At 46.4% G+C, this 16,890-nt stretch overlaps 1 protein-coding gene across 2 annotated transcripts in view; it reads left to right on the top strand.

The window, feature by feature from the left end:
* Nucleotides 1–1,340: 1,340 nt before the first annotated feature.
* The window catches only part of NPR3 (natriuretic peptide receptor 3), a 41,712-nt gene continuing 26,162 nt past the window's right edge, over nucleotides 1,341–16,890 (top strand). For both annotated transcript variants that reach the window (XM_062612888.1, XM_062612887.1), the window contains exons 1-3: nucleotides 1,341–2,363; nucleotides 6,918–7,040; nucleotides 11,625–11,791. In XM_062612888.1, the coding sequence (XP_062468872.1) occupies nucleotides 1,664–2,363; nucleotides 6,918–7,040; nucleotides 11,625–11,791 (990 nt within the window). In that variant the 5' untranslated portion in view covers nucleotides 1,341–1,663. The remainder of the gene's footprint in view (nucleotides 2,364–6,917; nucleotides 7,041–11,624; nucleotides 11,792–16,890) is intronic.

Raw genomic sequence — 16,890 nt, 5'->3', positions numbered from 1 at the left:
TGAGCTTCTTTATTTTACTGAGCCCCTGTTAGACAAATGCTTCTGAAAGAAAAAAACTATTTTTTGATGGTTATTTCTGTAGGTCTGTGTTACCTGCGGCTTTCATTCCACTTCTTGGCTGTAATTGCACAAGCACTTCCAGATTCCTTTTTAACCAAGGCATCCTAAAGGTGAGCAGATGGTTGCCCCAGGAGTGCCGGTTTCCCATTCATGGGCTGCACAGTGACGGCAGCAACAAAAGTAAGTTTACACACTGCCCTTACCACGACCTCCTGGCTGAACTAAACAAACCCCTTCTGTAGAGCCAGGAGCTGTTCACTCACCTTTCAAATGCAAACCTGGCACTCTGCGAGTAACCATAAAACATCAAACCATGCAGCCCTCTCTGGGTTTGAGGATGCAGGCTGTGGGCATGGAAAACTCCACAGAGACATCTTTTGTAATTCTGCTGTCAAAAAGCATCAGGTATTCCAAAACCTCTTTGCTGAGACATTTTGCACATCTTGCATGGACTTTATCCCAGAACAGTGTCCATTTTAAACGGACATTAACAAAATCTTAGGTATAGCAGCTTTATGGCCAGCAAGATCTGCTCAGGGATATGTTTAACATGATCTTACTAGGCAGCGTTGTTAAGATAATTTTAAAAAGTTATCATTCTTCTTCTTTTTCCCCAAGAAAATAGTCTCAGAACATGCCTCCTTCATTGGGGAAACCTCTGCTGCTTGGGGCATGCAATTGTATCTCAGATGCAGTGGGTGGGAAGCAGCAGAAACTGCACCTGGGCTTTCTCGTTATGGGGGTCTCAGAAGATCCCAGGACACGGGCTGAGGTCAGGGCCCCACTGCCGTCTTCCACTTAGGGTTCCAGAGACCGGGAGCACGGGCACCTTTTCAGGTGAGGAGATGGGAGCCGAGCAGCCCTGCGTGTGCCCTACCGCAGCGCTCCTGAGGGCGCTGCCTGCATCCCCCACTGCTGATGCTTCAAGCCCCTTTCCCCAAATCCCCCAGCCTTGCGCGCACCGAGCCCTCGGGGATGCGGAGGGGAACCAAACGCTTTTCCTACGCAAAGGAAAGAGCGGCTTAAGCAGGCTGAAGCAACCCCAAAACATTAAGCACATGAGAGTGCGATGGGTCCCCTTCCTCGCAGTCGCAGGGGCTCGCTTGGAGCGGCGGGCAGTGGCCGAGCAGGCGGTCCACGCACACCCAGACTCTGGCGATAAGCGCTCCCCCCGCCCGGCGGTGCCGGCCGGCAGCAGAGGTGCGGGGGGGCGTGGAGGGGGGGGCGGGAGCACGGCTGCGGCTCCTCCCTACGCACAAACCCGGCCGCGCCGCGCGGGGCGTGCGGAGAACCGCCGCCGAACCGCGCTACTTAAGCGGGCGGGCGCAGCGCGGCAGCCCCGCGGGGGAATCCGGCGGGGGGGCGGGCGGGGGAAGACGCTAGTACTAGCAGCAGCAGCAGCAGTAATAATAATCATAGTCTATAAGAGAACAAGACAAGCAGAGCCGAGATGCTCCATCCGTAACCCGCAGGCGGGGACAGGTTGTGAACTCGCCAAACACCTGAGCAATAAAACACGACCGAACAATTTCGAGGCGGGAGGGGAAGGGAGGGGGGGAAGAAAACTTTGCCGCAGCTCGGGCGTCTCGGGGGGGCGGGCGCGATGCCGCCCTGGCTGCTCGGTAGCCTCTGCTGCGTGCTGGCGGCGCGGACGGCGCTGGGAGGCGGCTCCGCGGGAGCGGAGGAGGAGGAGAAGCTGATCCGGGTGCTGGTGCTGCTGCCGCAGGACGACACCTACCTCTTCTCGCTGGGGCGGGTGCGTCCCGCCATCGAGTACGCGGTGCGGAGCCTGCGGGAGAGCGGCGCCGGGCTCCCGCCCGGGTACACATTCCAGCTCACCTACGAGGACTCGGCGTGCGGCAACCGCGCCCTGTTCAGCCTGGTGGACATGGTGGCCCTGCAGCACCGCCGCCCCGACCTGCTGCTGGGGCCCGTCTGCGAGTACGCGGCGGCGCCGGTAGCGCGGCTGGCGGCGCACTGGGACGTGCCCATGCTGTCGGCGGGGGCGCTGGCCGCGGGCTTCGGAGCCAAGGGCGGCGAGTACTCGCACCTCACCCGCGTCGCCCCGGCCTATGCCAAGATGGGCGAGATGCTGCTGGCCCTATTCCGCCACCACCAGTGGAGCCGGGCCACGCTGCTCTACAGCGACAGCAACCCCGAGCGCAGCTGCTACTTCGCCATGGAGGGCGTCCATGTGGTCTTCCAAGAGGAGGCCTTCCACATGGCCGTGCACAGCTTCGACGAGAGCAGCCGGCACCTCGACATCGACGACGTCGTTCGCGCCCTGCAGACCGGCGAGAGGGGTGAGTGGTGGTGGATGCCTGGCTCGGTTCCGCGTGGTGGATGGGGTCAGGGATGGGTGGTGGGAGCACTGCAGAGGGAAGATCCTGTGGGACGGGGGGAGGCACGTGGGCCGGCATCCCTGGGCCAGGCATCCCGCAAAGGACAGGGACCAGCTGCCCTGAGTGAAAACCGTGCCCACAGAAGTCTATCACAGCTTTGCACCCCACCGCGAAGAGTGAAACTCACCCTCAGGAACCGCACTGGGAGGGTTCTGTGGCATGGTTAAGAAATGAGCTTTCTGCCAGAGGTCTGGGTTAGCCAAAATCGCCTGCATCTGAGGAGCACCAAATCAGTTGCTTATTCTCTGAAATTAGCACAGTCACTCTCTGTAGGTTCAAAGTCTAAGCAAAAATGTTTTCTTCTCACCCTGCTGTGTCTTGCAGCGGGGATCCTTTTCCCTGCTCCTGCCATAGGAAGCCCTGTTGAGTACCTCATAAATAACAAATGCATTTAGGGGAAGGGGTCATTTCGGGGGATGTGTGGATGCAAAACCTGTGTGTGCAATTATATTGCCGCCAACTGTTAGCAAAACGCTGTAGAGATAAATGGCTTCTAAAACATCTTGGAAAGTTACCCGTGGGCTGGATGAACTGGTTTTGCATCATGAAGTAGTAAACCGCTCAGAGTGCTTTGGGATGTGCAGATTGTAGTTAGATGGGTTTTAAAGTGAGGTCGTGCCGAGCAATGTGCGGATACATGGGTAATTGAAAAGGCATTTTCTTTTAGAGGCTTTTAGCAGCCAAGGGCTTCCCCACTAAGTTATTAAAATAAAAGAAAAGGTGTGGACCAGGAGCAGGCAGCAGGATAGCATTGAAGAAATTCCTTAGCTGTTTTCTGAAAGAGGTGTAGGTGTGTGCAAAGTGTTTTGTACAATTTCTGGTTGTAGAATGTTAAAATAACATCCAAATTGGACTGATAAAGATGATGCTGTGTGTGGCTGTCACAACTGGTGTTGGGTGCTGTAGGCTGCGGATGGAGTAACCTTGCACTGCAGGTGTTGTTAACACTGCTGTGAAATCCTTAATGTGCTCAGGAGTGGGTGGGAAATACCTGAGGACTAATAGCTTATGGCTTTTTAATTCTTTATTCACTGAAGCAGGTGGTTAAAGTAGAACTTTCCTAGTAAGTGCCATGTGGGAAATATACTGAATGGGGACAAAGGAACTTGTGTAGGTGCTAGAGGAGACTGCTGTGTGGGGAAAGATGCTTTTCTTTTTTAACCAGCATAACTTGTGTGTGTGTGTGATCAGCTTTCCTGATGCTAAGAAAATAGCAGCATGCTTACAGCAGAAAAAGACAATATTCACCTTTAGGCATAGGGAGCTGTGGCTATGTAATGGGAACATGACTGATGGCTAAAGAGAACCCTGCTCTTAAGTCTGCACAGTCAGGAAAGAGAGGCTTGCTTTCAGCCTGGGCTTAAATGCTTGCTGAGCTGAGACCTTTGGTCTTGCATCAGTTTGTAACTTCCAAATGACTAAACAAAAGCAGTGCTGTGTCTTCTTTCCCCTCCTTGTGCCCTGTGGGCCCTTCAGGTTCCACTTGTGCCTTTTTTACTTGAAAGACTGACCGCAGGACTCTGCTGGCATGTTCCTCCGCCTGAGGAGGTCCTGCTGCTGATGGCATCTGTCAGGTTGTCACAATATTTTAGAAGTCATATGTCATCTGAAGGGTGCACCGTGTGCTTTAGCTGACCAGGTGAAGTTTTCATGTCTCCTATGAACTCGTTGGAGGTCCCCCAGTAGGGTATTAGGGCTTGTGGGCAACAAGACACTATCCAAAGCTCTTTCTAGGAATGTTTTTGGTTGATTGATTGGTTTCCCATCCGTTTTTAAGGGCTACGGTGACACTGTCCTTGGCTCTGACCCTGCATCTTCTCTGTTTACAGAGATTGCTGCTGATGCTGGTCCTATCTGAATGTTTGGGTTTCCTTGAGATGCCTGAGTGGTGGTGGGCATTCAAGCAAATACAGGAGACCTGTGGAAAACTCTGCCAGGGCTGAGAAAGAAGCTGCCCCACCAGCTGGCCCTTGGGGATGTGTGGCAGAGGCTGGCCCCATGGGCTAGGTTGCTGCTGGCTGGGGGTTTGCACCAAGCTCTCAATGGTCCTGGAGGCAGGCTCAAGTCTTGGAGCCACAACAAAATTGTGATGTAAAATATGATAATAAAAGTTAACCACTTTAATGAATTTCATTAGTAGTTCAAGCTGCTCTGCAGGCTTGTTTAGCCACGCTGCAGACTTGATGCTGTAGGCTCGGGTTTACCATAATGCTGTCCACAAACGCTGGACTGTGCTTAAATGCATTCTGGCATAGGCATATAGTGAGGGGGTGTGTGTAGCACAGGGAACTGGAATTAAACTGTCAGGTATTTGCAGGATGAGTCAATAATCGTAATCAATAAATTCAGAATATTAGTATTAGAATTACTGTGGTCTACATTTATTATACCGGAGGGAAAACATTATGTATGTGTTTGCACGCACACATTTGTATATACACAATAGTAAAGTACAGATGCAGATTAAGTAGACATAATTTACATTTCTGGAAGATTGCGAGAGACATGCCCATAGCTTATTTGCTTCAGAATCTTAAAATATGTAATCTTAGCTCTCCTGCTGTGTTAAAAACCACATCCAAGTGGTTAATATTACTTCCCTTACCTTCCTTTAGAGTCTTACAAAACATGATTTAATACATTTTAAAGTAGGTTTACCCACACACACACTCTTTCTTTATTCCTTTTTCTCAAGGTCTGTTACTAGTGTTGTGGGAATCTCCTTGATTCCATCTCCAGATTACAGCTTTATGAAAAATGTGAATTATAAAGGCAAAGTCAAGGGAGAATTGGGAGTACAAGGAAATGTTTCAAAAGGAAATCTCTCACCTAAACAGAAATTAGGAACAGTGAGACAAATTTGTTCCTGATGTGCATCTGGAAAAGATTTGATGCAAATTTTAGTGTAAGAATTTCTTTTTTCTTCTTCTTTTCCTTCATGCTAATATACTTCACAATGGTCATGAAATACATCTTGCTCTGTTGCTCTGGAAATTATTATATTGTGCTGCTATAATAGGTAAGATAGAGCTATGCATGGTATAACTCTCCTGAAGTGTGGGGATGTACTGAACATGACTAACCCCAGCGGCTCATCTGGAGCTGTATGCCTGTGGTGGCATCCAACCAGCAAAGCGACAGGAGAAGATTCATTGTGTGTGAAAAAGATTTGGCCTGTTTGGCCTTTTCATTTCTTACAACAGCAAACACTTCTATGCAGAAAAGCTGAATGTAGTTTTGATTCAGTTTTATTGTTGGGTTCAAAATATTTGCGTACATTGTTGTATCTTTTGAGCCCTGCCATGTGTGACGGTGCTCTTGGAAATGTGTGTGCAGTTGGTTTTGAATTATCATCCCAACAGGATCTCTTATGACTTTGCTGTAGGATATAGCCCCAAAGCGCACACTGGTACAATACTTTGCGGCTCCCTCTGATGTCGGTAGCTTCACAGCCACAGACTTGTGAACCTATAAAGAAGTTTATAGTGTAACATGCTCAGTGGGGGAGCTGTGTCACAGCTGCTGAAGACCTCACCTGAGTTTGTGCTTTCCCCTTGCAGAGGGAAGGGATAGCAAGGGAAGTAGTTGCCTCCTGCCCTCAGGTTAGGGAAGAGGCTTCTCAACCACAGTTGTCACAAAGTGGATTGTGGTGCCTGCATGGAACACACTTGTGGACTTGTAGGTCCTATTGTAGCAGCAAAGCGCCTTTATAAACAAGTCTCTGTGGCATTTAATCTTGTAACCACCTTTAATCTTCACACTTAGAAAGCGGCATTTGCTTTTCCCATTTCTGAACATTAAGTGTCATTTCAAAGGTCGTTGACTAGGCTTATTCTATAGTCCCTGGAGAGAAAGCCACATTCTGAAGAGATTGTCCTTAGCTGCAGAGATGCTTCTCTCTGTTAATGGTAGAGAGGCAACAAATTCTACACCAGATACTGAAATTTTAGGTAGCTGAATTGTAGGCAAGATGACTCTACACCAAACTGTTAAATGGAATGGAAATTAAAATGATAATGCCATTGTATCATCTTAGTTCTTTATCTTGAGATTGTCTTACGTAGTGTACTTTGCTAAGTACTTTTCAGTATATGACACTTAGAAGTAACAACTGAGGCTTATGGTTGCAATCGACTCCACAAATACATGCAGTTGAAGAACTTTGAGGCCAGAACTTATCACATGTTGGAGGGATAAAAAGAACTTGGGTCACACAGAGGCTCTATTTAATTATTTTCAGAGGAGACAAGGAAGGAGGAAGCGTCCATGTTTGGTACCTGTCTTCCATCAGCAGCCTGGGAAATGAGCTTTGTTTGCTATCTGTGTTGGCATGTTTGTTGCAATACTGAGAGGACAGCTGGGGTCACTGTCTCCAGCAGCGCTCATGCCTTAACAGCCTGTTCCCTGAAGTTCTTGAACTGCCTCTTATCTGTGTTCCTCATTTTCTTCCACCAGTTGTAATCATGTGTGCCAGAGGTGACACAATCAGGGACATCATGCTGGCTGCTCATCGGCAAGGAATGACCAATGGGGACTACGCTTTCTTCAATATTGAACTCTTCAACAGCTCATCATATGGTAATATTCTTCCTGACCAAGTATGTTACAAAATCTTCTGTAAGCCTGGTAATATTTTTAGATCTGTTAGGCTCAAAATATGCGGCACCGAGTCCCAAAATATTCCACTGTCTCTCCCTGCGGTTGCAGTTATCTTCCCCTGGGGCTCTGATATTTCAAGAAGTGAAAAAGAGCTGATGACTCTAGGTGCCACTGGTGGATCACAAGGTCCCAAATACACTATAGGTGTTACTTGCTTAGATTTAGGGGGAGCAGCACCAGAAGAAGGCAATGGTTGTAGCAGCCAGGTGTGGGCACCCCGTGCTGTGGCGTGTGTGCTCAGCTCTGGGTAGCTTGCACAATCCCCAGCTTGTCACTGTCACATCTCAGGGCAGGGTATTCCTCGCTGCCCGTGGCCTGCGGTTCGTGAAGGTGGCTGAAAGGAGGCACCAGCAATGGCCAGAGCCATGGGCAGCCACAAGGCCTGGGTCTCCAGAAGTCATCTCTGTGCTGGGGGATCCACATATCTAATTTGTTTTAGCTTTTGATCAGAAACTGCATCTGCAAAAATGTTCAGTAGTGCTGTGTTGAAAGGAAAGCGCTGGATGGGACATGGACTGTCCAGATTTACTAGAGTAGAGTGGGTAAAGGTGGCTGATTCCACCCCTGAGTAAAAAGAATCAGATTTGTCAATTTAAAATATGACTTTAAATGTAAATTAAATACATTTGCATTTTGAAATGTCCCTACACTGAATTACATTTGATATCATGGGATTGTGTGGCAGGGACTAAACTTGCTCTCAGCTGCTTACAGCTGTCTCAGTTAAAGTAATACTGGAGCAGTGGTTTTTGCTGAGTTTTAAACAGCATCAGGTGGCTGAAGCTAAGGAGAGTTCCTGCCTGGGAACTAGGTTTTGCTGAAGTGTCAACATGGCTTTTGAAAGGAGCACCCTCTTTTGCAGGTGCAGAGAAGATAATTTCCACCCTATGGGCTGCCTTATCCACTACAATGACAAATTCATTTCAAATTGAAAATCAAGTGGGAGTTGAGAAAGGACGAAAACTTGTTTTTTTTTCTTTCTTCTAAGCCCCAAAAAGCAAACCAATAGGAACAGCTGAATTCACAAGAGGATGATGTATTTTGTTTAAGAAATCAGATAATTGTGAGCTAAATTCTTTTGCATAAACTTTTTGTTACTCATCTACCACGTTTAAGATCATTTTACAGTAAACAGTAATGTTTGTTGAAGAGCTCGGTATGTAGCTGTTTAAATTCAGAGATACAGATATGTACGGAAGTACAGGTCCTGCTCCATGTATTGTCTAGCTTAGCTAAAGCAGTTCCAAGTTTTGACAGGTAGTAAGGACATCAGTTAAATAAGTAAAACATGAAGTTGCAGAATGAGATTAGAACCAATGGTTAGAATCAAGGTTTTCTTTTTGTTGAGTTGAATTTGGAGTGATGTTATCCTTTGTGGCACAGGGAAAACCATTTGGCATTGCAACCTTAATCAGCACCAGAGCAAAAAGCTGAAGGTCTACCCTTGTCAGCAGTCACAAAACACTGAAGTTTTGGCCCTTCTGTAGACACTGGGAGCTTTGCAGGCTTCACTTTACTAGAAATCACTGATCAAATAACCCCTCTATCTGATGGCAGTGGCTCGTTACCGCTGTGCTACTGCTGTGTTTCATCTCAGAGAGTAGAAATGTATCAGAAGTGATTCATCTGGCCACAGGTACAAGTCTGTGTGTGAGGTGGGCCCCCTTTGGAGTCACAGGAGAGAAGCAGGTGCCCCTGGACAATGATTCACCTCATCTTTAGCTATCCATAGTGTCTCAGATGAATCATCCCCTGCAACTGATGGTTTCCTTGCCTTGGCTGAAATGAGCTCAGGGTGACTACCTGGGAAGTACTGAAGATGGCTGGGACACTTTAGAGTTGTCCGTCCAGCTTTTTGCAACCCAGAAAGCCAACCGTATCCTGGGCTGCATCAAAAGGAGCATGACCAGCAGGTCCAAAGAGGTGATCCTGCCCCTCTGCTCTGCTCTTGTGAGACCTCACCTGGAGTATTGTGTGCAGCTCTGGTGTCCTCAAAATGGAAAGGACGTGGAACTGTTGGAACAAGTCCAGAGAAGGGCCACGAGGATGATCAGGGGACTGGAGCACCTCCTGTATGAAGAGAGGTTGAGAAAGTTGAGGCTGTTCAGCCTGGAGAAGAGAAGGCTGCGTGGAGACCTCATAGCAGCCTTCCAGTATCTGAAGGGGGCCTATAGGGATGCTGGGGAGGGACTCTTCATTGGGGACTGTAGTGATAGCAGAAGGGGTAATGGGTTAAAACTTAAACAGGGGAAGTTTAGATTGGATATAAGGAAGAAGTCCTTTACTGTGAGGGTGGTGAGGCACTGGAATGGTTTGCCCAAGGAAGCTGTGAATGCTCCATGCCTGGTGGTGTTCAAGGCCAGGTTGGACAGAGCCTTGGGTGACCTGGTTTAGTGTGAGGTGTCCCTGCCCATGGCAGGGGGCTTGGAACTAGATGATCTTATGGTCCTTTCCAACCCTAACTATTCCATTATTCTAATTTTGGTCACATAAGAACAGTGTTTGCAGGAGGTGGGGATGCTGGTTTTTGGAATGGTTTTGCTTTCAGGGATGGTATTTGCTAGGAGGTAGTGACAGTTGTATGAAGCAGTATGCAGTCCCCAGGCTCAGCACACTGTCCCAGGAGGGACCCTGGTGTCACAGCTGATGTGGGGTGGGTGTCTGCAGTGATGCAGCCCCCCGTAGGCGGCACTTTGTCCCAGCAGGGCAGTGCTGTGCCATCCTGGTGTGGGACCTCCATGCAATATCTGTTTGCCCCACTTTTGTGTGGGAGCCTCAGCACCATCCTCCTCTGCATCACAGGTAGTCCAGTCTTGTTGCTTTTCCAAGGGATTAATAAAAACTCTCTGTCTTGTGATGTAGTGTAGTTAGAACATGGCATTTCCTGACATTACTAATAATTCCTTTAAACCTGTTTTTCTGTGGATGTGTTTTCCATAGAGAGTGAAACGACTGTGCCCCAGAAGTTAACTTTTGTGCAGATGGTCATCACATGTGGAAAGCAAGCATAAAGGAGAAATGTAGAGAAATTCCCTTAAAATTCCTTGTTACCAGTGCCTGGCAGTAGTAGATTGTATACCTTATAAAAGATACAAAACCCAAGACTGGGCTTGATTGGAAGATTGGCATTGTGCCGTGAAGTTCAGATGACTGTGTTGCAGTTTGCTGCTGCCCTCTGTTCTGAATATTTTTAATTTTTCAGAAGAGCAGACACACTAGATGCCAAAGCTGCAATAATTGCACATAAGCACTGTGGCAAGACGACCTCCCACAAAATAGTCCATGGAGGAATTTAAATACGTAAATTATTCTCGGAACGCTGTTATGCAAGTGTATGTATCACTGCTCCCAGTGCCAGGATTTTTATAAACAAGTATGCATAGTGTCCAGGACAGAAACTTACTCACATTCTACCAACACTATCATTAGATGAGGGGACTACAGACCCCCCTGTCTATAATCCTTCTCATTTTAACCTCCATTTGTAAATCAAAGCTATAGCAAAGCCCCCTGTGCTGTAGTCTCTGCATGTTTCTTGAATACTGCACCTCTGAAATGCAGGTAACCCCAGCTGGGGCAGAGGATTTCATCTTTAAAGCTGTGGCAGGACTTGTACCCTCTTGTGGGGAAGCTAGCAAGGTGTCCTAGCTTACCACTGCCAGATGTGCATTTCTTCATTTTCAAAAGCAGTAACAAGGGCAGGGTGCAAACACTGAAGGGGGTAGTACTACCTCTGAGACCAAAACTGGACAGTAGGATGTTAGCTGCTCTCCAGTGTTTTCATCAGGTCTGATAAATAAAGTCCTGGCATAAGTAATTTTGACCAGTTGAACTTCGTATTGGGAAAGAGTAGCTCAGCTAATGCTGAGCTATGGTAAATAAGGCTTTCCTGTGGTAGAAAAGTGAGGCAAAAGAGCTCGGGTGGTCCTGTGCCTCCCACCCTGTGCTGGGAATGATAAGAGCTGCCCCAGGGCCAGAAGCAGCAGGAGGAAAGACTTGTCCTCCAGAGAAGTGCAGGTCCTTTGTTCCTTCTCTTTGAGGAAGCTGAGCAATTCTCCAATTACGTTTATTGTCAAAAAAGGAAAAAAGTGATGATCATACTACTGACTTTACTGATGCTTTTCTGACTGCCCAAGAGTGTCACTGATGGAGTGATGTGTAACAAATTTTGTGGCTGAATCCTTCCTCACTTAAATATCTCTGTGTTTGAGATCTGGCACGTTTTTCACTCAGAGATGTTTTCTTACACTTAGGCTTCATCCCACCCTTTAAAAATAAGCAAGCGCAGCATGGGAGTAAGGTTGTCCATATGTTTGCAGGTTTACTTCCGAACAGCCATTCTTCCCTGCCTGGTTTCCTGCATGTCTTGGAGCAGGTTCAGTTCTCTCTTGTATTCTGCCATTTCCCCAAGGTGCAGTAGAGGGGTCTTCTGGGAGGAAAAGTGAAGGCAACCCTGTAATAGTACCTCATATGGAGTTGGAAATACTCTTGTTTTCCTTTTAGGAAATGGCTCTTGGAGAAGAGGAGACAAACATGACCTTGAAGCCAAGAAAGCATACTCATACCTCCAAACCGTCACTCTGCTAAGGACCGTGAAGCCTGAGTTTGAGAAATTTTCCCTGGAGGTGAAAAGTTCTGTTCAGAAGCAAGGTCTGCATGAGGATGACTATGTAAGTACATGATGACAGTCTTCAGGTCTTAGCATCTTCAAAACCACACATCTAATTAAAGCAAAAGTAGCTGTGAGACCTTATCAGGACAGAATGACCTGGGTTAGTTATAAAATCCTGCTGCTGCGTGTATAATATCTTCTATGTATTTATTTCTTCTTTTTCTCCTGGTGGATAATGGAAATAGTGAAAGTAGACTTGGTCTAGGTGCACCAGGTCTATACATTGCCATCCATGACCACTTGCACTGTGTTCATCCTCTTATCAGCAGCAACACTGGGGAAAGGCAGATTGCCAGGTCTCTCTACATCTCTTGTCAATCACTTGTCTTTTTTAACAGGCAAAAAAATCTGTATTATTCTTGTTTGGTTTCTTTCAATAATTTTTTTTTTTTTTTTGATAGAACTAGGTCTCAGAAAATTACTCTCTGTATTGCATCTGATGAAGCTTTTCTTGATCTGAATGAGAAAGGAAGTCTTATTTCTTAACAAAGCACATTTAGGTTGTCTCTGAAAATTGCTTTTGAGTTCCTGCTAAGCTAGTTTGTTAGGCATCTTCACAGAAAAGTCTTCTGTGAAAGTGAGAATGTATAGCACATACCTAAAAGGACTTCTGCATGCTGATACAAGCACTTTACAGAGAGTCAGCTTTCCTAATTATGGGGAGTGAACTTTCCAGATTCATTTATAAAGAAAAGAGGCTTGAAGAGAGTTTGGTCAGTCTTTAACTGTAGGAAATGAGAGCTAGGAATTTATGCCAGAAACTCAAGAAAGCAACCCAACTTCCTCATTTGCCAGCTCTCACTTAGGAACCTATCTCATCTCTGCTTTAAGCAATATGTCCCTCACAGGTGGAGGCACCATCTTTACTTCAAAGCATAAGCAATGAATTTAAATTTGGTGTTAATGACCTTTCCTGCAGTTCATTCTATAACCTCAGGTGTCTTCAGAAAACTGATGCTTCTTAGAACTTGAATATATTTTATTGAAATATTTTACTAAAATCATAGAATGGTTTGGGTTGGAAGGGACCTCAAAGCTCATCCAGTTCCAACCCCCTTCCATGGGCAGGGACATCTTCTGCTAGGTTGCTTCAAGCCCTGTCCAACCTGGTCTTGAACACTGCCAGGGATGGGGCAGCCACAACTCCTCTGGGCAGCACGTTCCCGTGCCTCGCCACCCTGATCTAATCTAAACGTTAAGTTTGAATCACATTACTGACATGTTACTCCTGTGAATCTTTGAAAGTCTAGGCTGCAGAAGTGGCCTTTTTTTGTCATTCTTTGCCTTGAGTTACTGGATAAATCCCAACTGCTGATTTCAAGATGCTGCTTTCTGGAGAACCTGCTAAATGAGTTTTTAACAAGGTATAAGACTGTAATTTGTGCTGTTCCTCCATTTTTCCCTCCATGTGCCCTTTTGCAGGTGTCAATTAACAGATACATACCTTGAAAATCTGCCATGTGCTTTACGTTGTGGTTTGTGAGAAATTTGAGTATCAGAAATCCAGTCACCCACAGTTTTGTGGCTTTTCTAGTCTGGGCAGTTTGACATTTCCCTAGATGAGAGAAGTGGTCTGAGGGTGGTTTTGGGACAGGCAGGGATATGCTTTGCTGTTCTTTAGGATGGGGACCCACTGCAAACCTTATGCAAGTTCAGTGTTGGTAAACACTGGATAGATGCAAGAGCTGTTGCGGTCAAGCAGAATGCATGAGAAAGCAAATCCTCCCATGTCAGCAGGGAGGAGATTTTGCAGACTAATGTTTGTCAGGGAGACTCCTTGCACAGCAGCATCAGCACTGCCAGAAGGCCTCTTTTCTCTTTCCTCACTTCACAGTTGCTTGTGCAATCAGCCATCCATGCTGGCAGTGCTCCTGGCTGTCCCAGGGCAACTGTGCAGGTGCTGTGCTCCCTACTAATCCTTGAGCACCTTCTGCCTGGCTCTGGGGCTGCCTTTCCCTGTATCCCACTCCCACATGTGATCCAGAGCTTTTCATCTTGCTCCAACCACTCCCTCACAAAACCATCACCCTTTGCTGGGGCCAGGCAGTGGCATGGGGCCCTCTTGCTGCTGCTGCTTCTCCTACTCCTCTTCCCACTTTTCGTTTCCCACCTGGCTTTCTGCACCCTTCCCAGTCTCTCCATGTTGCAGAAGAAGGAGGATCTGTGCACACCTACCACAGCTTCTTGCTATCAGTCCTCATGGGAAGCTAATAGTGGAGGCCATAGGGATCTGGGTTTCCCTGTGGAGCAGCTACAGATCATGGGAAGGAGGTCTGGTTTCAAATGCAGGGTGTCCTGGTATTACATGGATGCTTAATTCACATAGATTTCAGCAGAGCCTCCCCTACCTGCTTTTTCTCATCCTCCTAACCCTGTGGGAAAATAAAATCTCTTTAAGAGGAGTACCCTAGGGTTGAGTACATGAAAAGCCGTTAGCTGCGTTACTTCATTAACAGTGTGTGAATTTTAACTATCTGCCTTACTTTTCGTCATTTATGATGAATTTTACAGTTCCCCTCTTTGGCCAGTGGGAAAGAGATACTGCATATTCCCTTAACTGATTGCCCTGCTGCTGTGCTCAGAGGAGAAGCATTTAACCTTCAGGCTTAAAAAAAAAATAATTAAAAAATAATGGGGAAAAATAAAAAGCCAAACTGAGGGCCAGTTCCTTCCTCTCTGAAAGGTATGTGAGCAGTGGGCATGTCACTAACAGCACATCTTTTGGCAGCATGGGAGGAAAGCAGCAATTTTGGCCCGTGCATGTGCTAAGTAAGTCTGTGTCCCCCAAGGGAAGCTTAGGAGGAGAGGTCCTTCAGCTGAGGGGGTGGGAAGCCACAGAGGTGGATTTTTCCATGCTGGATTCTGCTCCTGAAAACAAAAAAAATATGCAGAAAGAATAGTCAGTGGTACAGTCCATCTCGAGTCCTGTCCATGGGTGTTGAAATATAATCCTCATCTTTTTCTGCAAGCTGTGTACCAAGAGGATAAACTCAGGGAGGTTTGGATTTGAAGTATTCAGTGTTTCTGCTTCTCTGTGTGGATTTGTCCAATGTCATGGGAAAATGGGGCCCCAGGTCTGTGGTCTAAATTATCTTTCTTTGACCCTAACTCAAACAAAAGTCGTTAGTGCTGCCATTTTGTCCTGGCCTCTTACCAGCACTAATCCTGAAGACATTATTATCTACCAAAAAAGAATACCATAAAAATGGAAAATAAGCAGATGACAGAAGGAAAGATAAGGGAGACAAAAAGGGCAAAGTCCTAAAGCAGCAGCTGTCCAGTTGCCAAATGGAGAACACATACGGCCCTTGGAGGAGTAACGGGTCAGAGTGTTGGCCATCTTCATGTCCAGCTGTGAGATTACACAGAAAAGAAAAAAAATCTGTTATGGGTACATCTTTACAAGGTCAGGAAATGCTGTTGTTTCTGCATGTGTGTTATGCTGTGGAAGTGGGGAAGGTGGAAAAACTTGTCCCTTGTGAGTGAGCTGGAAAGTGTAGAATTTCTCTTACTCCTCTCTCTCTTGTAAAGGTATCTCTCTTGTAAAGCAAAAAGTTCCCTCAAGCTTCAAAAATAAGAGTGGCAGAGAGGTTCTGAGAAACCAGCTTATAAGTGTTTGGATAGGTAGTAGTTGCATAGGGTGAGGCTAAAAATGATGATGTTCCCTGTCTGCAATGTCCCATTGCAACATCCCTTTGCAACAGCTGCCTGAGTCCATTAGCAAATATTACTACTTTGCTTGGTCACCACTTTCAGAGTCTGGAAGCGGTTACTGTCCTGTTAATGCAACTGGAAAAACTGTGGGCTGAAGCCTCAGATCTGCTCAGCCCTTGTTTCAGCACTCAGTAGTATCATGATTTTTGTTCAAGAGACAACTCTAGTTCTGTAGAAGGTCTGACCATTTTATTTAGTGCCTACCTGGAGACAAACTTCTCTGATGAAGCAGACTTTTCTGGTGTAGGAGCAGGCCGAGAGCTGGGGAAGACTCCCAGGAGACCTTCAGTACCTAAAGGGGGCTACAGGAAAGCTGGAGAGGGGCTTTTTACAAGGCCATGTAGTGACAGGACAAGGAGAAATGGGTTTAAACTGACAGAGGGGAGACTGAGGTGAGCTCTTAGGCAGAAGTTCTTCCCTGTGAGGGTGCTGAGGCACTGGCACAGGGTGCCCAGAGAAGTTGTGGCTGCCCCATCCCTGACAGTGTTCAAGGCCAGGTTGGATGGGGATTTGAGCAACCTGGTCTAGGGGACGGTATCCCTGCCCAAGGCAGGAAATTGGAGCTTGATGAGCTTTAAGGCACCTTCCAACACAAACCATTCTGTGATTCTATGATAAAATAGCCAAAAAAAGAGGATTTATTTTCAAATTTGGGATTCAGGCATAAGGACAGTAGAATCATTTTAATGCTATTACACAAATTATAGGAGTTTTCTCACTTCTGTAATGTTAATACTTTACCAAGACATTAATAGCAACGTGTCCTGGTCTCTGTAAACTATTTGAGATCCTTCGTTTAATTGCAAAATATAGGCCTAGCTCTGCTTGCAGACTTGCAGCCTAAGTGAGGCAGACAGCAATGAGAATTGAATGCATTTACTTGAAGGAAGAATTTGAAACTGTCCCTGAACTGGTGTGTGAATAAGTCCCAACAGATACTCTAGTTAAAAATGTTTATGAATAAATAGTGTTTCAGTTAAAGTAGATGCATAAGCCATTTTTATTAAATAATGCCGAACTCTTAATGAATTGGTGGTAAGCTACAGTTGGGAAGCTCTTAATGCACCTTCTGTTCCTGACTCAGGCTTAGGATTCAATAAATGCTTTTTTTATGTCCAACCTAGTATTCTGAGCTGGGATGATTTTACAGCATGGTGTATTTGCTCTTCTGAGGTTACAGACCACCCATGGCTTGGTTGTTTTTTTTCTCATTTAAAGGCTGAAAATGTAACTAATTAAACAAAAGTTCTGCTGTGTTAATTACATGACAGCATTGTTCACGAGATGTATGTGTGGATTTTTACCCTACCCACAGCCCTCTTCACACTGAAAATGAGCAGCAAGAGAAGAGAACTTGAGCCCAATTTGCCTGCAAAGTTATCT

Source organism: Pezoporus occidentalis, unplaced genomic scaffold (assembly GCF_034315485.1).
Source record: "Pezoporus occidentalis ecotype Australia unplaced genomic scaffold, CSIRO_AGI_Poc_V1 ctg162, whole genome shotgun sequence".
In the NCBI taxonomy this organism is placed as follows: Eukaryota; Metazoa; Chordata; class Aves; order Psittaciformes; family Psittacidae; genus Pezoporus; species Pezoporus occidentalis.
This window is presented reverse-complemented; position numbering and strand designations above follow the sequence as displayed.